We start from the raw sequence: 18,896 nt of genomic DNA, 5'->3' as shown, positions 1-18,896 counted from the left end.
ATGGCAGATACTGGTGGACAAAATATGTATAACCCAGTGACCCCAAGTGATGGCAAATGACAGACACTCCTCTGAAGTGATTGACACTGTTAAATTTGAATGTCTTTTATGTTTTATTTTTGTGATGTGAGAGCATTAGGAGAGGGATGATGTCGTAATCAGACTGTGCACTAGATGGCAGACAAGACTGCTAAATGTCTCTCTTTACACTGACGTTTCACTGGTTGTGAAAGAATAGTGATTTGAACATTCCCTCTGTTCAAGGGAGGAAAGAGACACCTTTTATTTACTGTTGTCCAGAGATGTAAGTGAAGTCATTCTTCACTTATAATGAACTGTTTTTTGTTTGTTTGTTTTAACTATTTTAACTTTTTCTGACAAGCTGGATGTTCATTTTAAGGTTTTTGTTTAATGAGATAAATGTAAGCAGTGATGTCAAAGTGTAAAATCACTTTTCCTGTGTTTATGTACAGCATGGGAATAAAACATGTCATGCAGGAACTAAAACTAGAACTTCTGTAGTAAAGGAAACTCACTTAGGTTATTTAAAGGCAGTACTATACATGTATGATTTTGAGGTCAAAACCTTAAAAAAGGGTTGTTGTTTATTTTTTCTCCTGTTGAGCACACAGAGATCTGGAGAAATCTTTCACGCTCACATTTTTAACGTTTCAATTAAAAACATTTTACACATTAAACCCCCAAAACGTCATTTTTGCTGCAGTGGATCTTTCAGGTTGTAGTTGATGTTATTTCTACAATTTATTATCGGATCAGAATAAGCTTGACAGATGACTGGCCTCTTCCTCTACCAGCCCTCCTCCTCCTCCTTCTCCTCCTCCTCCCTCCCGCTCCCTCCCTCGGATCCTCCCATGTCTCTCGGATGATCCGCGTCTCCTTCGGTCAGATCATTGCTTAGCCGAGGCCTTTGAGCGTTCAAGTGTGGCTTGATGAGCGCACACTTTCTCTGACGGAGGTGGACAGCGCCTCGCCTGAGATCCAGCTCAACCCTCTGAACATCTGCTTGTTTTATCTCTTCGGTGATGCCTCCAGACTGGAGCCGCCCCAGGACCCACCTGAACCCGACATGTTCGCTAGTTTTACGCGATCAAAGACCTGGTGAAAGTTGTTTGCGCGGAGGCAAACTGGACTGCCTGTAAAGGATATTGTGGAGAGGTCAGACATGGACTGTTCATTTAGGGTCACTCGGTTTTATCTCACGGGTTAGACGGAACAACACTATGCCAACTCCACCCGTGACGTTACTGTGTTTGTGGCTGTGTAGCGAGGCCGTCGCGAGTCAACTCGACTGGCAGAAAACAAAGACGACTTTCAGTCCTCATTACGAGTCCTCCGCCGCTGAAAGGAATGCGCAGAGCCGGGAATGGCGCACGGATAGTGGAGAGGACAGTGTGGGGACGCGCGGCGTGAACACGCAAGCCCCGTGGGTGGAAACTGTTAAGCGGTTGTCGTCTAAGCTGCTCGTGGCAGAGATTCCCCGCCGCGCTGTGCGTAAAAGTAACGCCGAGCGCACACGACATGTATCCGCAGGGGAAGCCTTACGCACAGAGCCGCGGAGAGGAGGGTGCATTCCTGGAGAGGTTCCTCACCAAACCCCACATGGGTCCGCCTGCATCCCCGCGGACAACCAGCGACAAAGACCCAACAGACTGAAGCGCAGTGAGCCGCTGCAGGAAGGAGCCGCGTCCGCGTCACAGCCTCTGCCAACGGCCATGGCACAGGCGCAATTCGCTGTCAACACCAGCGACTATGAGGAGGAATATTCTCTGCCGGACTTCTCCGATCCCACGCCGTTCGTGCCGGGAAACACGCGCACCAGACGCAAGCAGATGAAGAACCCGTTCTTCCCGGTCACCGCAGAGTCCTACGGCGCGTACGCGGTCATGATCCTCGCCATCATCATCTTCACTGTGGGCATCATCGGGAACGTGTCGGTCATGTGCATCGTGTGTCACAACTACTACATGAGGAGCATCTCCAACTCGCTGCTGGCCAACCTCGCGCTCTGGGATTTCGTCATCATCTTCTTCTGTCTGCCGCTCGTGGTGTTTCACGAGCTGACGAAGAACTGGCTGCTGGGAGAGTTCTCCTGCAGGATCGTCCCGTACCTGGAGGTGAGAGGACCTCGTGTGACGTGTGGAAAACAGGTCTGAGTGCATTCAGCTCAGAGGGAGATCATGTGATGAGATTACATTTTATGCTTGATAAGATTTATAGTTTCTGCTCTTTTACTCAAGGCAAGATTGTCTCAAGGTATAGATGCAATAAAGTTAATTAAAAATGTCAGGACTGTAAATATTATGATAATTTATCCTTCATATTGTTGAGAATGTGAACACGAAGCTGCAGGAAACACCAGTGGTGAAACTGTGGCCTTGAAGGAAGTTTGCTCTCTCTCAGTGATTTCCCTAGTTTAGGAAATATAGTAAAAGAAAAGTGACGTTTTTAGTTTTTAGTGCAAAAACCTCCCAAAAATACTGAAGTAAAGTATTGTTTTGTGACATTTCATCGCTGAGTAGCACAATCATTGTGTGCACAGTTGGTTTCTCAAACATCAAGCTGCAATATTTGATGTTGCAGAATGAATTGAGATGAATTTTTTTTTTCAGCCAACCACAGGTGAACGTCTCAGAGCACATGTTAAGTCTTAAGTTATGTATTTATAAAGCATGTTTAACACAACTGAGGTTACACAACACTAAGCAACTGAGTCTAGCTCTATAAATAGGTTTTTAAAGAAGATGTACAAATCTCAGAGTGTGGGCACATCTGGTGAACCAGGGCAGGCTGTTCCAAAGCTGAGGGACTTCCACCGCAAAGGCTCGGTCACCTCTGGTCCTCAGTTACTTAGACTTGACTTATTCCTGTGAAACATCCTGAAATTTAGTCAAATCCAATACCAGGAAAGTGGAGGCGTTCAGAATCATGTGACAACACCATGGCTGCAATTTCTATGACGTGTTCACATTTGGACATGCTAGTGTTTGTGCCCCCTGCTCGTCTGAGCTACTTATCAGACGAGGAACTACATGACCTCTGTGACATTTAGTGTGTACATATTTCATACAGTAACAAGCTATTAAAGGTGCCATTTAGAAGTTGTTGTGTAGCTTTTAAAGACCCACCTCTTCTCCTTGGCCTTCACCCCAGGATACAAATAGTCAACCCAGACACTTCTATGTAGTTTTTACCACAATTCTATTATGTCACTTTTTTTACTGTTTTATTTCTATTTTTATTGATGTACCTTTTATGTTGCAGTGCCTTTAAATCTGTAAAGCACTTTGGTCAACCATGGTTGTTTTTAAATGTGCTCTAGAAATAAAGTTGTAAAAAAGTTGTTGCATTTTGGCACATTTTCCCCCTGGTGTTGATATATTTTCAAGTGTAACCAGAGTTTGCTTTTGTTCCCAGGTGGCGTCTCTTGGGGTCACGACCTTCACACTGTGCGCTCTGTGCATCGATCGGTTCCGGGCCGCCTCCAACGTGCAGATGTATTATGAGATGATCGAGAACTGGGCGTCCACCACGGCCAAGCTCGCCGTCATATGGTTGGGCGCTTTGCTGCTCGCGCTACCCGAGCTGCTCATACGTCAGCTGGTGACCGAGGACGGCGACCCGCCCGACGTGACGCCGTGCGAGCGCTGCGTGGTCCGAATCTCCACCGAGCTCCCGGACACTCTGTACATCCTGGGCCTCACGTACGACGGCGCTCGACTCTGGTGGTACTTCGGCTGCTACTTCTGCCTCCCGACGCTGTTCACCATCTGCAGCTCGCTGCTCACGGCTCGCAAGATCCGCCGCGCTGAGCGCTCCTGCGTCCGTGGCAGCAAGAAGCAGATCCAGCTCGAGAGCCAGATGAACTGCGCCGTGGTGGTGTTGGCCATCCTCTACGGCTTCTGCATCATCCCGGAGAACATCTGCAACATCCTCAGCACGTACATGGAAGCCAGTGTTCCCAGGAAAGCGTTGGACATCCTCCACCTGGTCAGCCAGCTGCTGCTCTTCTGTAAGTCCGCGGTGACGCCGGTGCTGCTGTTCTCCCTGTGCCAGCCGTTTACCAAAGCCTTCCTGGACTGCTGCTGCTGCTGCTGCGAAGAGTGCGGCCCGCCGCAGTCCGCGGCCACCGGCGACGCCGACAACGAGCTCATAACCACTGAGCTGGAGCTGTCGCCGTTCAGTACCATCTGTGAGGAAGCCTCCACCTCCGCCGCCTATACCACTGTGGGGACACATTGCTGAGGTCAAAGGTCAACAGAGCTTCCTTTAATGTTAGTAGGACATTGGTTGGTGGACGTGACCCCGTCAGTTTACAGACTCCTGGACCTTAAAGTGTCTGTGCTGACAGACAAACAGACGACTTGTCTGCCCTCTCACTGTTTACAGAGTTCACATAGAAAAGAACACAGTATTAAATCGTAGCATTTATTTCTTTAACTCACGTTTATTTTTACAGAATCTGCCACTGATTATTTTTTATTTTATTTCATGTCATTCCCAACCATTTCCTCGGAAAATAGGTAGTGTTTCCTGTAGAGTTTAGTTAGTTGTGTTGAATTTACACCTGTCGCTCGCCAAGAAAATATTTATTTTATATGCATTATTTGTTTGAAACAACATTCTTTCAAGTAATTGGAATTGATTATATGGGAATATACGACTTAAACTTTGATCCTCTTAGAGTTCTTTCCAGGAAACGATTCAGAATATCATGAAATACCTTAAGTTGTTGCATTTTGAAAGGAGATGTGTAGTTTTGTTGAATATTCTTCTGTCGTTGAGTGAAAGAGTTAAATGGTAAATGCATGTACAGTAATATATTGAAAATGGCTGTAGATGCTGTGTAGTGTAGCTGATGTCGGGAGTCAGGCTGACGTGTGTGTGTGTGTGTGTGTGTGAGTATTTTGTTCTTCACAGAAACTGCACTGCACTCGGTCTGTAGTGTGACAGTGTTTTGTCACTTCAATTAAAAAGTATTTGAAAACAAAATTTCCCACCATGACATCTCACTTACTCATCTTCTACTTCTACCGCTTTATCCTCCACATGCGGGTCGCCCTATGTCCATCCCAGCTGACGTAGGGCGAAGCAAGGCCCCCCCTGGACAGGTAGCCAGTCCATCACAGAGACACATAGAGAAAAAAGAAGATTCACTCTCATGGTCAATTTAGAGTGTCCGATTCACCCAGGTCTGAAAGAAAATTGAGGGGAAACTCAAGTCAATAGGACCATTTAGTTTTAATTTAACCCCTTAAATCAAACACCAAATTTGGCAAAGCACTTTATTTTGGGGAAAATCATACTCGGTGGTAGAAGAAGAGGAGGAAACCCAAACAAGGACGAGGAGCAGAGTAAGACTCTCTGTCGTCCAGAGGACACAACTGCCATTGTTGTTGTTTTTTACAGTTCATCGTCTTACACTTGGTCCAATGCACAATCCAACCTCCGTCCCTTAAGGACAGCAACTCAAAGCAACAACATTATTTATAATGGTTTTGTTTTGCTCAAAAAAGAAAAAAGCACGAGAACAAAACCCGACTTCACTTCTAGTGACCGTTTATTTGCTGTGTCACGCACAACTCAGCTGTTTTCGTCTCTTTTCCCACTTTTTTTCCCCGTCATCACGCAAGCCACTGCCCAGCCAGGGTAGAACACAGCGTGCCATTGTCTTTGTCTCCTGTTGTCATGACAACAGGAGGAGTTTTCCTCAGCTGGCTGCCATGGCGAACAGTGCGACAGTAGCACATACATTGAGGCTCACTCACTCACTCTTGCCCTGCTTTGCCCTGTTTACTGCACGTTTGGTAAACAAGTCAAAAAAGGGATGTTACAGATTTACTGAGGTGTGTTGTTCTGACCTGAACTCATGACACAAGATTTTAGCCACTTTTATTAGGCTTGCCTAATAAAATCTACTTATCTTAACAATATGTTTCTTTATGGAGCCGTCAGGCAACCGTTCTCTCTCCCACACTAAAGTTGTTTTTAGCTCGTGAGGACACAGAAGCTGCTGCTTTGTTTGGTAAGTTTGTGTCAGGTAGGTCTATCCAAACACTGAAGTCACAAAATAACACATTTGAACTCACTGATGGAGGCAGCAGTGGAACAATAACAACTCCTGTGTGCCTTGTAAAATGTAAAATAGCCACATTTCTGTATGGAGTTTGGTTTGCGAGGGAGTGAGCGGTTAACAAAGCGACACAAACTTCAGTTTGGGGATAAAAGAACTCTCCAATCTCACTCTTAAAAATAAAATAAGGGTTTTTTTTACCAGGCAAAACATTAAGAACAAATTCCTATTTTCAAAGGGGCAGAAAACACTTGTTGAAGAGGGAGAAAACAAAAGATACAAACATCAAACACATTAAACAGTAACACACATTAGAAACTTAAAAACAGTCTCAAATTATTGGTTAAACATTAAAAAGTGTCATTAAGAATTGTCTTTAAAAGCAGAGACATAAGAGATAAAAGGATGCCGTGCAGTTTCAGGTTTTTTTTGTCCAATCATTTGATGCAACAATTGAAAAGTTTTATATTTTAAGCATAATGTAACATTAGAGAAAGCACTCAGAGGGTGCACACGTCTATCAAGGCTGCACAGAGTCTCCTGTCCTGAACCCTAACCCTTAAATCCTGAATCAGGATTTGTACATGGATCACAACCAAATTCTAATCATTTCTTCCTTGGGCCATACAGGACCCGCCCCTTTGTCTGCTCACAGACAAAAGCCCAGGTAATAATTCTACATCAAATCTGCACCCTTAAATATTGTTTAATATTATTAATTGTAGTTTTTATTTCATTGCTCCAAATGTGATGCATCTAATGAACACTATTCTTACTCTAGATTGTTGTACATTTGTTTTCATATGAATCATCTGAGATTTCAAAATGCCTTTCACACACTCGGTTAACGACAATGTTCTCGTCCAATTGTATTCAAAGCAGAATCGCCCAGAGAGGACTCTTTGTAAGGAAACTGCATTCGTCCCTAATCGTCCTTTTGGCTTTGATTTGCTCTCTGGCATCAAACTTGTGCGTCCAAGTCTTTTGTGACCGAGGCTGGCGGCCCCAGTCCCTGCTCCAGTAATTAGACAGCCCCATTCATTCAGAAACAATGGGGTGGCGGGTACACTGAGGCTCTGCTGCTAAACAAGCTGCTCACTGACCTTCTCCTAACTGCTCCCAGGGCTGTTTTCTGGGATGAGAGGACATCCTGGGAGTGCTGGAATCACCGGCCCCTGATTGGTGGACAGTAGCCAGGTTACGAAGGAAACCAAACCCGGTCGTCCAAGGATTGTGCGGATGATGCAGGTAATAAAAACCCACAAAGAGTCACAAAACATGAAGTTACGAGCTGCACTTTACCTGGTGGCATCAACAATCAAGTCTCACGTTTTCATGTTTATCCTGCAATAAATCAATAAATCAATAAATCCTCCCTCTGATGTTTGTTTTTAAACTGTTTCAGGACATGAGGTGGAGGAACCATATGGGTAAGTTTGACAAACACTGAGGATGATTGAGTGTCATTAAGTGATTCTTTCTTGTTTGGGTTTGAAGCAGTTGAATCGGTTTGTTACTGTACAGTAAACGCTACGTTAATGTGATTAGATTATTCCAGAATAAAGTGAAAAGTAGGGGCCACGCGGTGGGTGTAGTGGTTAGCACAACAAGAAGACCCCAGTTCATTGCCTGGTCGGGACAAGGGACTTTCTGCATGTAGTTTGCATGTTCTCCCCGTGTGTGTGTGTGTATGTGTGTGTGTGTGTGTGTGTGTGTTCTCAACATGCAGATTTGGGGATTAGGTCAATTGGACACTCTTAATTGTCACGTGAGAGTGGATGGGTGTTTGTCTCTATGTGGCCCTGTGATGGACTGGTGACCTCTCCTGGGTCTGACCCCAACTTTTGCCCTATGTCAGCTGGGATTAGCCCCAGCAGTCCCCTGCAACCCTTACATGGAGGATAAAGTGGTAGAGAGTGGATGGTACGATGGTTCCTAGAGGATTTACTTCTTTTACCTCTTGTGCCCAGCAGCCTGAGCATGTAAGCATGCGGCATCTCGCAAAGGCTTCTTGCTCTTCCTTCATCATCACAGTGGATCATCTGCCTCCTGTTTTTATTATTCAGTGAATAGACCGAGGAATTTATTTAAATGTTCACATTTCAGGTGAACAGACACATACTAGTGTGTAATGTTCTATGACTGAAACCATCATCAGAGGCCTTTTGATGCAGCGTCCGAAACTCAGGATAAAGAAATGTGAACGTGGAAAGAGTCTTTCTGACAAACAGTGTCTGCATTTTTAAAACACAAGCTGGAATCGGTTTGTTGATCGCGGCGTGGTTTTTGTTGGTGTTGTTGCCGGGGGCTGATTTCTAATTGCATTCCTCTCGATAGTGCAGGGTGAAATATGGGGAGGAGAGGATGAGGGGATGATGGGGATGAGGGGGGGGCACAGACAAAGGAGGGGGGTGGGTTATTCTCTTAGCGAAGCGTCAGTTTAGGCAGTGGGGTGTTCAGTCACAGCCGGTGACCTAGAAATGTTGCTACAATCCCCAACAAAGGAAGAGAATCAGGACAATTAAGCTTTCATCCCCACCCCCTTGTCCACACTTTCCATCCGACAGAGCAGATAATGCAGGCAGGATGATGACTGTGCCGAGCCAAACTGGGCCGGGTTGGACCAGGCTGTTAGTGAGCAGTCTGAATGTTTGAATGTTTTCTTCCTCAGCAGCTCATTTTCCCACTACACATAGGCCTTATAGGCACAGATAGAATATTAATGGCTAATGCAAAATAAGTACTTGGAAAATCTGATATTTGCAACTCCACAGAACTCCCGTTTTTGAAGCCTCGAGATTCGCAAATTTGACCGGTGCCATGATAACTTTTTGCAACTGGAAATTCACAGATGTCAATTCCCCCCCCCCCCATCCAAAAACATGCAGATTTGGGGATTAGGGAAATTGGATACTGTAAACTGACTGTGAGTGTGAGTGTGAGAGTGGATGGTTGTTTGTCTGTCCAGGGTGTCAGCTGAGATTGGCACAGCAACCCTCATGTGGAGGATAACGTGATGGATGAATGACCTCCAAAACTGACATTGTGTGCTATTAAAGAACAGTTGAACTCCTCAGGTACATGTTTACTGATGTTCTAAATCAAGTGAGAAATAAGCTTCATAGTGGAGTCGCCCCCTGGTGGCTGCTTCCATCATACTGTCTGGGCTTCACTTTTCAAACTGGAAGACTAATATGAATAAACCTATAATATTTAGATATAGTCGGTCTGTGAGCCCCACACGTACGCTGTGACTGCAGGTCACAGCAGAATTTAGATCCCTGGCATGAAATATTCATACAGCGCGTACAACAGTGAGGCCGTTCATCAGAGCAGCTCTGTCGCTCTGTGAACCGGATTCCACTGAAGGACCAGCTGATGCTGACCGGTCCTGCATATGGATGAGAGTGACGTGAGATGAAGTCAAACACGCTGTGACATAAAATCTCACTGTGCTCAGGAATGCAGACACACAAGTCGACAAAGAGTGTGTTTCACCACCAAGTTATTATGGACTTTCCCCCCGTAACAGAGAATGAGTTATATTTTTCAACCATCGCAGTGCTGTAATGTGTCATATTTAAGAAGACACACAAAGCCAGTGTGCGCTTCTCACACTCACAAGAAAGTATAGTGTGAGCATGAGATCCAGATATGTCAGTTAAAGCAGGAAAACATTTTAAGTAAAAAGTCAAAAAAGGAGCTTGTTTGACAAGGGGACACAAAGCTTACATTAATTGTTAAAGGCAAACCTTTAGAAATTAAAAAGTGCTGACAGAATAAAATATGTGAACACCAAAGTTTCCGGGTAACGGGATTTTTTTGTTTTTATTTTATCTTTCTTTTCTTTTAAATACAAACCAACACTTTTTTACTCAGTAACAGATGTGATTTACAACGTAGTGAAGTACAGTACTTCCAAAAATACATACTTAAGTAAAAATAAAATTACAAAGTACACACAATACCTAATCAATTACAGTAACATGAGTAAATGCAATTCCATACTTTCCACCTCATAGATAGTATCATAAGGTTGTCTATTCCTGCTTAAAGTCAGTCATTCTCTGCTAAGATACTTGTACTTTTACTCAAGTATCCCTTTTAGGTACATTATACAATACTGCTGTTTTATTCTCGGAAACGCGGTTGCGAGAAGAGATTTGTTTGTCTCTGTGTTTTATACACAAACTCCCCGAGAGGAAGTTGTGCCTCAGAGACTGAACACATGGTAAAAACTCCCCTCCGAGCTATTATTCATTCATGATTCATTCAGTGACCCTGGATCACTACAGTGGGCTGGTGTGTTTGTGTGACTCCATGTGAATGAAGCTTCAGTCGCTGCTGAGACTGAAGGCACAAGATGAAAACACAGAGAACCAACTAACTGTGGAAAATATATCTTCACCAGACACCAGCATTTGGGGTTTACTTTGACAATCCTCCATTAGTAATCTACACATACAAATAAACTAACACATAAACATCACTGTTGCTCTGAAGTCACCACAGAAACAGACAATAAGGTTTAATTACGTCATTTAAAAGGATTAACCATCACCACCTACGGAGAAACAACACAACGTTCTGTGGTTACAAGGCTGGATTTTTAGTGTTAAATGTTTTGTTATGTAAGGATGAAGTTTTCTTTCCTCTTGGGCTAGAAGAAACCACTTTGTTTCTCAAGCTCACACAGGACATCATGTCACACAAGCTTAAAACTTCATGTTATACCGTCATTGGCCAATTTATTAGGTACACATGCTCAACCACTTCAGCCACTGACATTGTGGAAACATAGATAATGTGCATGAAAATCAATGTAATTGAATCATACTTGAGAAGAATGTGCAACTGTTTGTGTTACCTAAGGAGTAAAGAAGGTAATATGTGCTGAAATGGATTGTTCAGTGAAATCTGAAGTGTTTGTCAAACACATCATCTCAAAACCACTGAGGTTCAAGAGTGAAGACAGGAAAAGAGCTCTGGCTCCCCCTGCAGGACAACAATATTCAGTGCAACACGGTTGCATGTTCATCAAAACCAGCCAAAAAAAACACACTGTTTGTGTACTTTTCAAGAATTGCTATTGACAATTGTTATTTCTTAATATGTAATCTAATATTTAATATCAATCTATCTTCACAGCAAATTAAAAATATGTGGAATATGTAGAAAAAGTAGAGTACATTATACTGTACTCTATATGGAAGCCCATTTCTGCTACTTATAAAGTTATATCTATTAGTAAGTCCATAATTGTGCGATAATAAGTCATAATTCGGACAAAGTATCTCAAAATTATGACTTAGCATCTCGTTATTATGATTAAGTATCTCATAATTATGGGACATCTCATTATTATTTACTGTCAGTTCTCGCAGTGTCTTTAAAACTCCAAGTCTGTTATAATAATATTAACTGAACTTTTTACTCAAAACCCTAAAACTAGATGTAAGCTGTTGATTCACCCACCGTTATTGTCACAACCACGCACTGAACCAAGCTACCACAGTCTGTCAGTAAAGGAACCTGCTGACTCGTATTTAAATGTTCATTGTTTGGTAAGTGAAACAGGGTTATTCAGTTATTAATGTTCTAATATTAATATTTCTTCGCTGGTCTTTTTCAGTGGTGAACCTCTGTCTCACTGGGTTTCTGCTGTTAGCAACGTTGCTAACGTTAGCGAAATCGTACACAGAACGTTAGCCGCTCAACCTAGCACAGTTATCATTTTAATGCTAAAATGTCATATATGTGATATAAATGTTCGAGGAAGACCTTTACCTGAGCTGGTGACTAAGCTAGGTAGGTTGTGTTAGTATTTTGGTAATAAAATACTACCTTTATTCATGTATTTATTTTGCTTTTTTCCTCAAGTTTATCAAAGGGAAAATGAAATCAATCTAGTTTAACTTAGTTTGGCAGTAAAAGCTAATGAGCCATAACAAAGCCAGAGTGGATGCACCCAACCCTGAGGATAGCAGCCAAATATTTATCAGATCAAAATGGGGATGTTCGTTTCTGCCCCTTGTTGACTTTTCATACTAAAAAGACTGGTTTCTTCTCCAGCTCCTGCTCACTGCCTCTATCACACTTTACTCCCATCTACTGGTCATCATCTGGCTACCCTGCAGGAACAGGACAAATCTTCCCTTTTACCGTCCATCTGGAGAGGACCACAAAGGAGTAAGTGAGTCTGTTTTATTGGGTTTTTATTCAGTACTGTTTTATTCTAAGAAAAAACTGAAAACTGAAAAAGAAAACTGAATCTTTCAGGAGTTAATACATCTATTTTGAAACACTGTCATGCATGTTTACAATGCTCGCCATTTTCATATCATAACATTTGAGAATTAGCACAAACACCAGGTACCAGATCCTAACCCTAACCCACCAGGTTTCAGATGGAAGAAAAAAGTCACATAAGTAAGCAATACATATCAGGGACTCACCAGGACTCCTCTGGTGATCATGAATTGAAAGCGATAGAGCAAGTGTACATTTCTACATAAATCTGCCTCCTGTGAAAAGTCCGTAGCTGACTTTGCTCGACCTATTCCCACCACTGTATTTTAACGTTGGCGATAACAGCATTACTTTGAGAGTTCAATATTTTCTCAGGTGGTACTTACTATAAAATGTTTGAGAACCGAAGCTCTAACAGGTTAATTCAGCATCATGTCCATTTAAAAAACTTCACAAATAACAAGAATAATAAACAATTAACACAATAAACAGTGCAATTGCATTAACTTTACAGCCCAAATCACATCATTACATACTTCAGACAGAGTAGTATCATCACCAGCATGAGGGGGCAGGGCCTGTCAGCACCTCTATTGCCCTTGATGAAGGCTTCATTAATGATATTGACTGTTGCGACCGATCTGCAAGGCTCTTTGGTGTAGCACATGCAGTCAAAGTGGTGGTCAAACCAGTTGATATCGTCCTGCGAGAGGCCACCGCTCACGGAAAGTGGGCCGCCTCGCCTAACCCGCTGGATTTGGTACCGACGTGGGTCAAGGTGGAGGTAGACGTCATCATCCCACCGCTTCCTCACGCAGCGACCTTTTCTCTGGCAAATCGCGTGGCTGCAGAGCTGTGTTGCCACGGAGACGTTCATAATGTATTGGTTCATGACCTGCTCCAGGTGGCGTCGAGCGTCAAAGCAGGAGTCCTACAGGACATGGGATGTTAAGTTAGTTAGTTGTTGTCGGATTAAGTTGCAAATTATTGAAAATAAATGTAATCCTTCCCGGAAAACTACAATATGATGCCAGTTTCTACCTCTGTATCAGTGACATTCATGTCTCCCCAGGAAATTACACCGGCAGCGCCAAGAGCTGCAGCTTCTCCAATAGTGTTGACCAGATCAAACTGAAAAAACAAAGCAAAGTTCAAAAGTAATTGACATATAAAAAAGCCTTACCATTTCAAGCAACATATGTTAAATCTTTTTTTTTTGTCAGTCAGTAACAGCAAAATTTGCCTGCTTGGTTTTCAAATACTTTTTGGTGAAATATTTCTAGTTAATGTGATAATGCTCAGGTATATGTACCGATGTATAACAGAAATAGATGGTGGAGAATTAGCCCACCATTGACTGTAAATGCAATTTTACACAGGACCTGAGGTCCACACATTAGAACCTAAATACAATGCCAATATAGTTTAACCTTAAAACACAACATGGGAGTTACTAGGTTTCTGGTTGCTCCATAAAACAACTGTACGTTCCAACAGACTTTCTTTTAAAAAATATCGTATCATACATGTTCACAAGACACTGTGATGTGAATTGCTAAATTAAATCCTTTTGTGTGTTCTGGTGGTAACCTGAAAAGAAAAACATAATTAAAGCCTGCCCCACACTAGAGACGTGGGAAAGTTATTGTAACCAACCTTAAATTTTTTAATCCTGAGAAAGCCCAGACTAGACGATCCAGTCAAGACACAGGACCACATACTTGGCGCTTAATCAAACTATTTCGGGGAGGAGATTCTAGGGATTTGGGATCTCACAGAAAGTTGCGTGATTTAACGACATCAGAATAGAAACAGACATGGAGGCGGACTGTTGGCATTTTCGGTTAAAAGCTGTTCAGTCTTAAATAGCAAACATGTTTAATACTAAGGATTTGAAATTGGGAAGCCTCTGATGTGGCCGATTACGTTAAAATCATGTCTGTTATCCCCTCACACTACAGGATAATTTGGCCAGATAATCGGAAAAGCTAAATGTATGCTTTCTGAATGATTTTCTATTTTATGTCCGTATACAGTTGTTCCGTGTTCATCTCAGTGTTTGTCAGGGAAGAGCAGACAGTTAGCATTTCAAAAACTATCACAGCTAAAGTTAATTGCATATTTATGTTGGTAACAAAACTTGCTAGGCATGTAGCTAGATAAATTGTGTTTAAATGCTTAAGTGAGACTCGTCAGACACTTGCAGTTCATCAGTCTTATGGAGTCTGAAGCATATGGCTGTAAATATACTTGAAGTGACAGTTAATGATGCAAGATACTTACAAGGTCTGGCTGATTGCATGCATGGTAATAATGTTATAAATAAATATAAACACAATATGAATAAAAACGCGAGTCAAACAACACTGCAAGAAGCATTGCACATGGATCTTCTATTTGAAGCAATGGAGCAAAACTGAGCTCTCTTCATCCAAGTTATTATAAGAGATGTAAAAACCTAGACGATAGTGGGCTTCCACAGTCTAGATAATAAATGGGAAATAGTGATACATTCATGTATAGTGTGCCTTTGTGCCTAAAGATTACAAAAAAATGTCTTATCTGACCTCTGACATGTAGTCGTCGACACTGTCTTTGTACACAGGGCGGATGTAGGCATAAATGGGGGTAGAGTAGGAACTGTTGGAAAGCATTGACACTCTAATAGTCTCTTGGATTCGATGCCGGACAAATTGCTTGGCTTGCTGGGAGTCTCTGAGCACCAGCTCCAGATAAATGGATGGATAGAGAGCTGTGGATTCTCTCCAGAGCCATGTCAGCTCATCGTTCCTGTCTTTCTCAATCTCGGGACACTCTCCTGTAAAGCCTGCCATGTCCTGGTTGTAGTCATAGTTGTAGCAGTCAGGGTACAAGTAGTAACCCCAGAGTTTTTTGGGCCTCAGCCTCTTCCCAATGCCGATGGAGCGCAGGAAGTACCTCTTGGCTCCCCGTTCAAATACCATCTTTGCCCGGTCCTGTACTTCATCATTAGTCATGTTGGGGTTCTTCTTCTTGACTGTTTCAATTGAAATATCTCTGTAGATGTCTTTGCTGCCCCAGTTTCTAGCCCACTGTGGCCTCCACTCCTCAAAGTCAAGTATCGCAAGTCCTGGTTTGTCAGAAGGAATGTAGTACTGAATGTCATTCTTGGCCTCCTCATGGTGCTCCTTAAGGTCAACCAGCTGTGGTAGACCGTCTTCGTAAACCTCGCCAGTGTCTTCGTCCACGTAGGGGAAGATACCAAAGCGGTCAGTGTAGAATATTGAGATGCTCTGGTCGGTTGCTGTTTTCAGCGTGCTGCTGATAAAATGGAAGTGGGTAAGATCGAGGGGCATGCCAAAGCGGATGTCACACAGCTCAGTTGGGGCGTTCCACATAAAAAGGAAAGGTATATCAGGAAGGAGTGGAGGGTCTGTTCTTGTTATGGCCTGGCACGAGCTCATCAGGGCCAACATAGTAAAGAAGATGAAGACTTGCTGTTTTTCATGAAGAATTTTCACCAAATTCATTTTAAATCAGGATTCTTGTCACTGAAGAAGAGAACATGCAAACATTAGTCAGAGAAAATAAGTGGTTCCGCTACTTTCTATGCTCAAAATTTGTTGAAACTAGCAGAATTTGCTAGCTAATAGCTTTATCAATAGAATTAGTTTAATGAATGACAAATCCGAAATGTGCACATTATCATTGTTTTCACAAGGGTAATAACCACATTGTGTTATTTATTATTGTCTTGTTAAATCTTATATTTATTTAAGTCTCACGATATACATTTTATTCTCATTTTCACATTTCCTATTGCATTAAAAGTCTTTTTAAGCTTCCTTAGTACGGCAGAACAGAGGAGCCATAAGTTCATGTTAAGACATGGCGCTGGACAGGTTTTTTGTGCGCACTGATACTGCACCAACTCTCTTTGACTTCAGGGCAGACTTATCTGTTTTTTTTAATATACTGTAGACAAAGATCTGACTCAGTTAATGTTTTCTCTTTGTTGCATTATTGAAATGAAGCTTGACTTCAGTAGCTGACCCCAGGGTTCTCTATTCAAAGCCAGATCAAACCAGCAATTTTAAAACATCGCAGCGTCAGAGAACTGAATTTCAAAATATGTAATGAACAATCTTTTTTGGATAGTAATACCAGACTGGGAGTCATCGTCATAGATATCGCTCTATCAACCTATGAAGTAATTACTTTTTAATATCAATTAGTACAGATGACCCAGGTTCATGCGGTGGTGTAGTGGTTAGCACTCTCGCCTTGCAGCGAGAAGACCCGGGTTCGAGCCCCGGTGCATGGAGTGTGCATGTTGCATGTACCCCGCCTATCGCCCGATGTAGCTTAGATTGGCACAGCACCCCCCCGCGACCCTCTGGTGGAGGATAAAGCGGTAGATGATGATGACTGACATATGACCCATACTCAAATATCTTCATGGCCACATGTTTTTGGGTTATTGATCTATTGCTACTCTTCCTCAGCCCGGCAGAACAGAGGAGCCATCAGTTCATGTTAAGACATGGAGCTGGACAAGTTTTTGTGACAGCACTGAGACGGCACCAAATCTCTTTGACTTCAGGGAAAACAGTTTTTTTTTTAATATCATAAAGACAGAGATCTCAATCAATAATTATTTTCCAATTGTTGCACAATATAATTGAAACATGACTTAAGTAACTAACCCCAGGGTTCTCTATTCAAAGTAACAAACCATCAAGAAAACAAGATGTTAAAACATTGCTGCCTGAGAGAACTGAATTTCAAAATAGGTCATAAACAATATTTTTTGGATATGAATGCCAGGCTGGGAGTCATAATAGTAGATATCACTCTACCAACCTATGAAATAATTACTTTTTATATCAATTAGTAGAGATGAACATTTTATTTTTTTGAACAGCTGCTCCTCAAATATCGTCATGGCTACATGGTTATATGTTATTGTTTTATTGCTACAAGTTATTTCTTTATTTCATAAACTTATTTTTGTTATCAAGATCTATTTTGCTAAGCAGAACCACAATTATTTATTAATTCTAAAAGCTGAATAGTTATGGCAGTATGGATTTTAGTACTGGTTTCTAATAATAATCAACTCTCATGTTACTTGTGGCAGATTGAACATAAAGAGAGGATTGAAATGAACACTTTAGAGATGCTCCAGATACTCTTCAATCTATTAATAGTACAATGTCCACAGTCCATCACTGTCATATCTTTGGCTTCCTAGAAACATAGATGGGAGAGACTTTATTGTCCCCACTGGGAATACAATTTATAACTTAGTAAAGCATGTCACAGTCTTCAGTGGCATGGCAATACACGCACATAAACCACACAGGAAACCTCAGCCATTCCACATACAGTATACGCACCTAAAATTATTAGTTAGTATCATCATTATTTATTAGGACAGACCTTAACAACATTCCCATCACAAGCACATGACATCCGTCCACAATATTCCCAGTATTACATAGAGGCCCTCACTTTGTTGTAAAAGTAAGTAAAACAAATACAATAGCATTATTTTAATCTTACTATTTAATATAATTTCTTGATACTTTATACCTGACATTACCATTATGGATTTAATCACTTATGATATCAATAACCGTTTGTTTGAACGACTGGGCTATTGGCAAAAACACTTGCTTTGAGCACCTTTTACCTTTCACACCTTTGAGCATTTCTAAATTACACTCCTGTCATGTTATGTTTATGTCACAGCAGCAAGGGTGAACACAACTCCCAGTAAAACATACTTGTCAAACTTCAGGAAAACCCCAGTAAAACTTAAACACTTAAACATCGACAGAACACCAACCTGCTATAAGGTCCAACCTCTCACCACTGAAACTCCGTCCTCCGTTAGTCCTGATGTTATTACTCATAAAAATCACCCTCACTCTTCTGCTGGAGTCTAAATAGCTAGTCTTTAAATACTCTGTTACATTAGAGGCGGGACACGTGTGGAAACTTGTCAGAGTTGAGAGACCTGCAGCCTTGAGATGTTTTGAGTTTTATCGCGACGTCTTGATGTTTTTCATGCTGAGAGTGAGCTCCCTCCTTCCTGCCTGGAGGAAGATATCTGTAGGATTTCCGGGACAATGACAATGTGTGGACACATGCCATCACATTGGAGGCCTCTGTCCCAACATGCAAAGAATGCAGTGAGAGTTTGAACTTGGTCAGTTGTGGTCACAAATGTACTTAACTGAAGGAAATCCACCTGGTTTTGTCATGTGAATGATGAATTACATGAAGAGGAAGCTTGGCTGGCTTCATCACACATGACAGAAAATAATAGAGAACCACTGGGTAAGTGTAAGGGGCCAGTGTTCTCTCAACTATAGTTATATGTGCATGTGTGTGTCTTTATCCTTATCAGTGTGTGTGGTGCATAAAGCGGTTCTTCAAATGTTTGTCATGTTTTCCATGTCCAAATGTGGTCTGGCTGATCCTCACAGAGCTCTCTGTGAACATGGATATTTGCTGTTTCTGTACAACTAGAAATGTGTTTTGTATGAAATAGTCCTAGCACCTGAAGCAC

At 42.1% G+C, this 18,896-nt stretch overlaps 2 protein-coding genes across 2 annotated transcripts in view; one reads left to right on the top strand and one right to left on the bottom strand.

Annotated features, from left to right (window-relative positions):
• pot1 (protection of telomeres 1 homolog) overlaps positions 1-3,568 on the top strand; it is a 47,960-nt gene extending 44,392 nt beyond the window's left edge. Inside the window, exon 21 of the mRNA XM_058646219.1 lies at positions 3,436-3,568. The gene's annotated coding sequence lies outside the window, so the exon portion shown is untranslated. The remainder of the gene's footprint in view (positions 1-3,435) is intronic.
• Positions 3,569-12,291: 8,723 nt separating this feature from the next.
• Positions 12,292-18,393, bottom strand: LOC131469868 (hyaluronidase-5-like). The gene is made up of 4 exons (XM_058645278.1): positions 18,171-18,393; positions 14,908-15,870; positions 13,382-13,471; positions 12,292-13,271 (listed from the first exon to the last, which is right to left on the bottom strand). The coding sequence occupies exons 2-4, from the start codon at positions 15,847-15,849 to the stop codon at positions 12,861-12,863; spliced, it is 1,443 nt and encodes a 480-aa protein (XP_058501261.1). The 5' UTR covers positions 15,850-15,870; positions 18,171-18,393; the 3' UTR covers positions 12,292-12,860.
• Positions 18,394-18,896: the final 503 nt, after the last annotated feature.

The sequence above is a fragment of the Solea solea genome, chromosome 12 (assembly GCF_958295425.1).
Source record: "Solea solea chromosome 12, fSolSol10.1, whole genome shotgun sequence".
NCBI classification, from domain to species: domain Eukaryota; kingdom Metazoa; phylum Chordata; class Actinopteri; order Pleuronectiformes; family Soleidae; genus Solea; species Solea solea.
The sequence above is the reverse complement of the archived record's forward strand: the minus strand, read 5'-3'. Positions and strand labels throughout refer to the sequence as shown.

Bases quoted from the DNA above. Each gene is read 5' to 3' on its own strand.
- LOC131469868 (XM_058645278.1), bottom strand. From the start codon at position 15,849: ATGAATTTGGTGAAAATTCTTCATGAAAAACAGCAAGTCTTCATCTTC. The intron at 13,472-14,907 runs GTCAGATAAGAC...TTGTTTTTTCAG, and splicing joins TCGACGACTACATGTCAGAG to TTTGATCTGGTCAACACTAT. The intron at 13,272-13,381 runs GTAGAAACTGGC...CATGTCCTGTAG, and splicing joins TGAATGTCACTGATACAGAG to GACTCCTGCTTTGACGCTCG.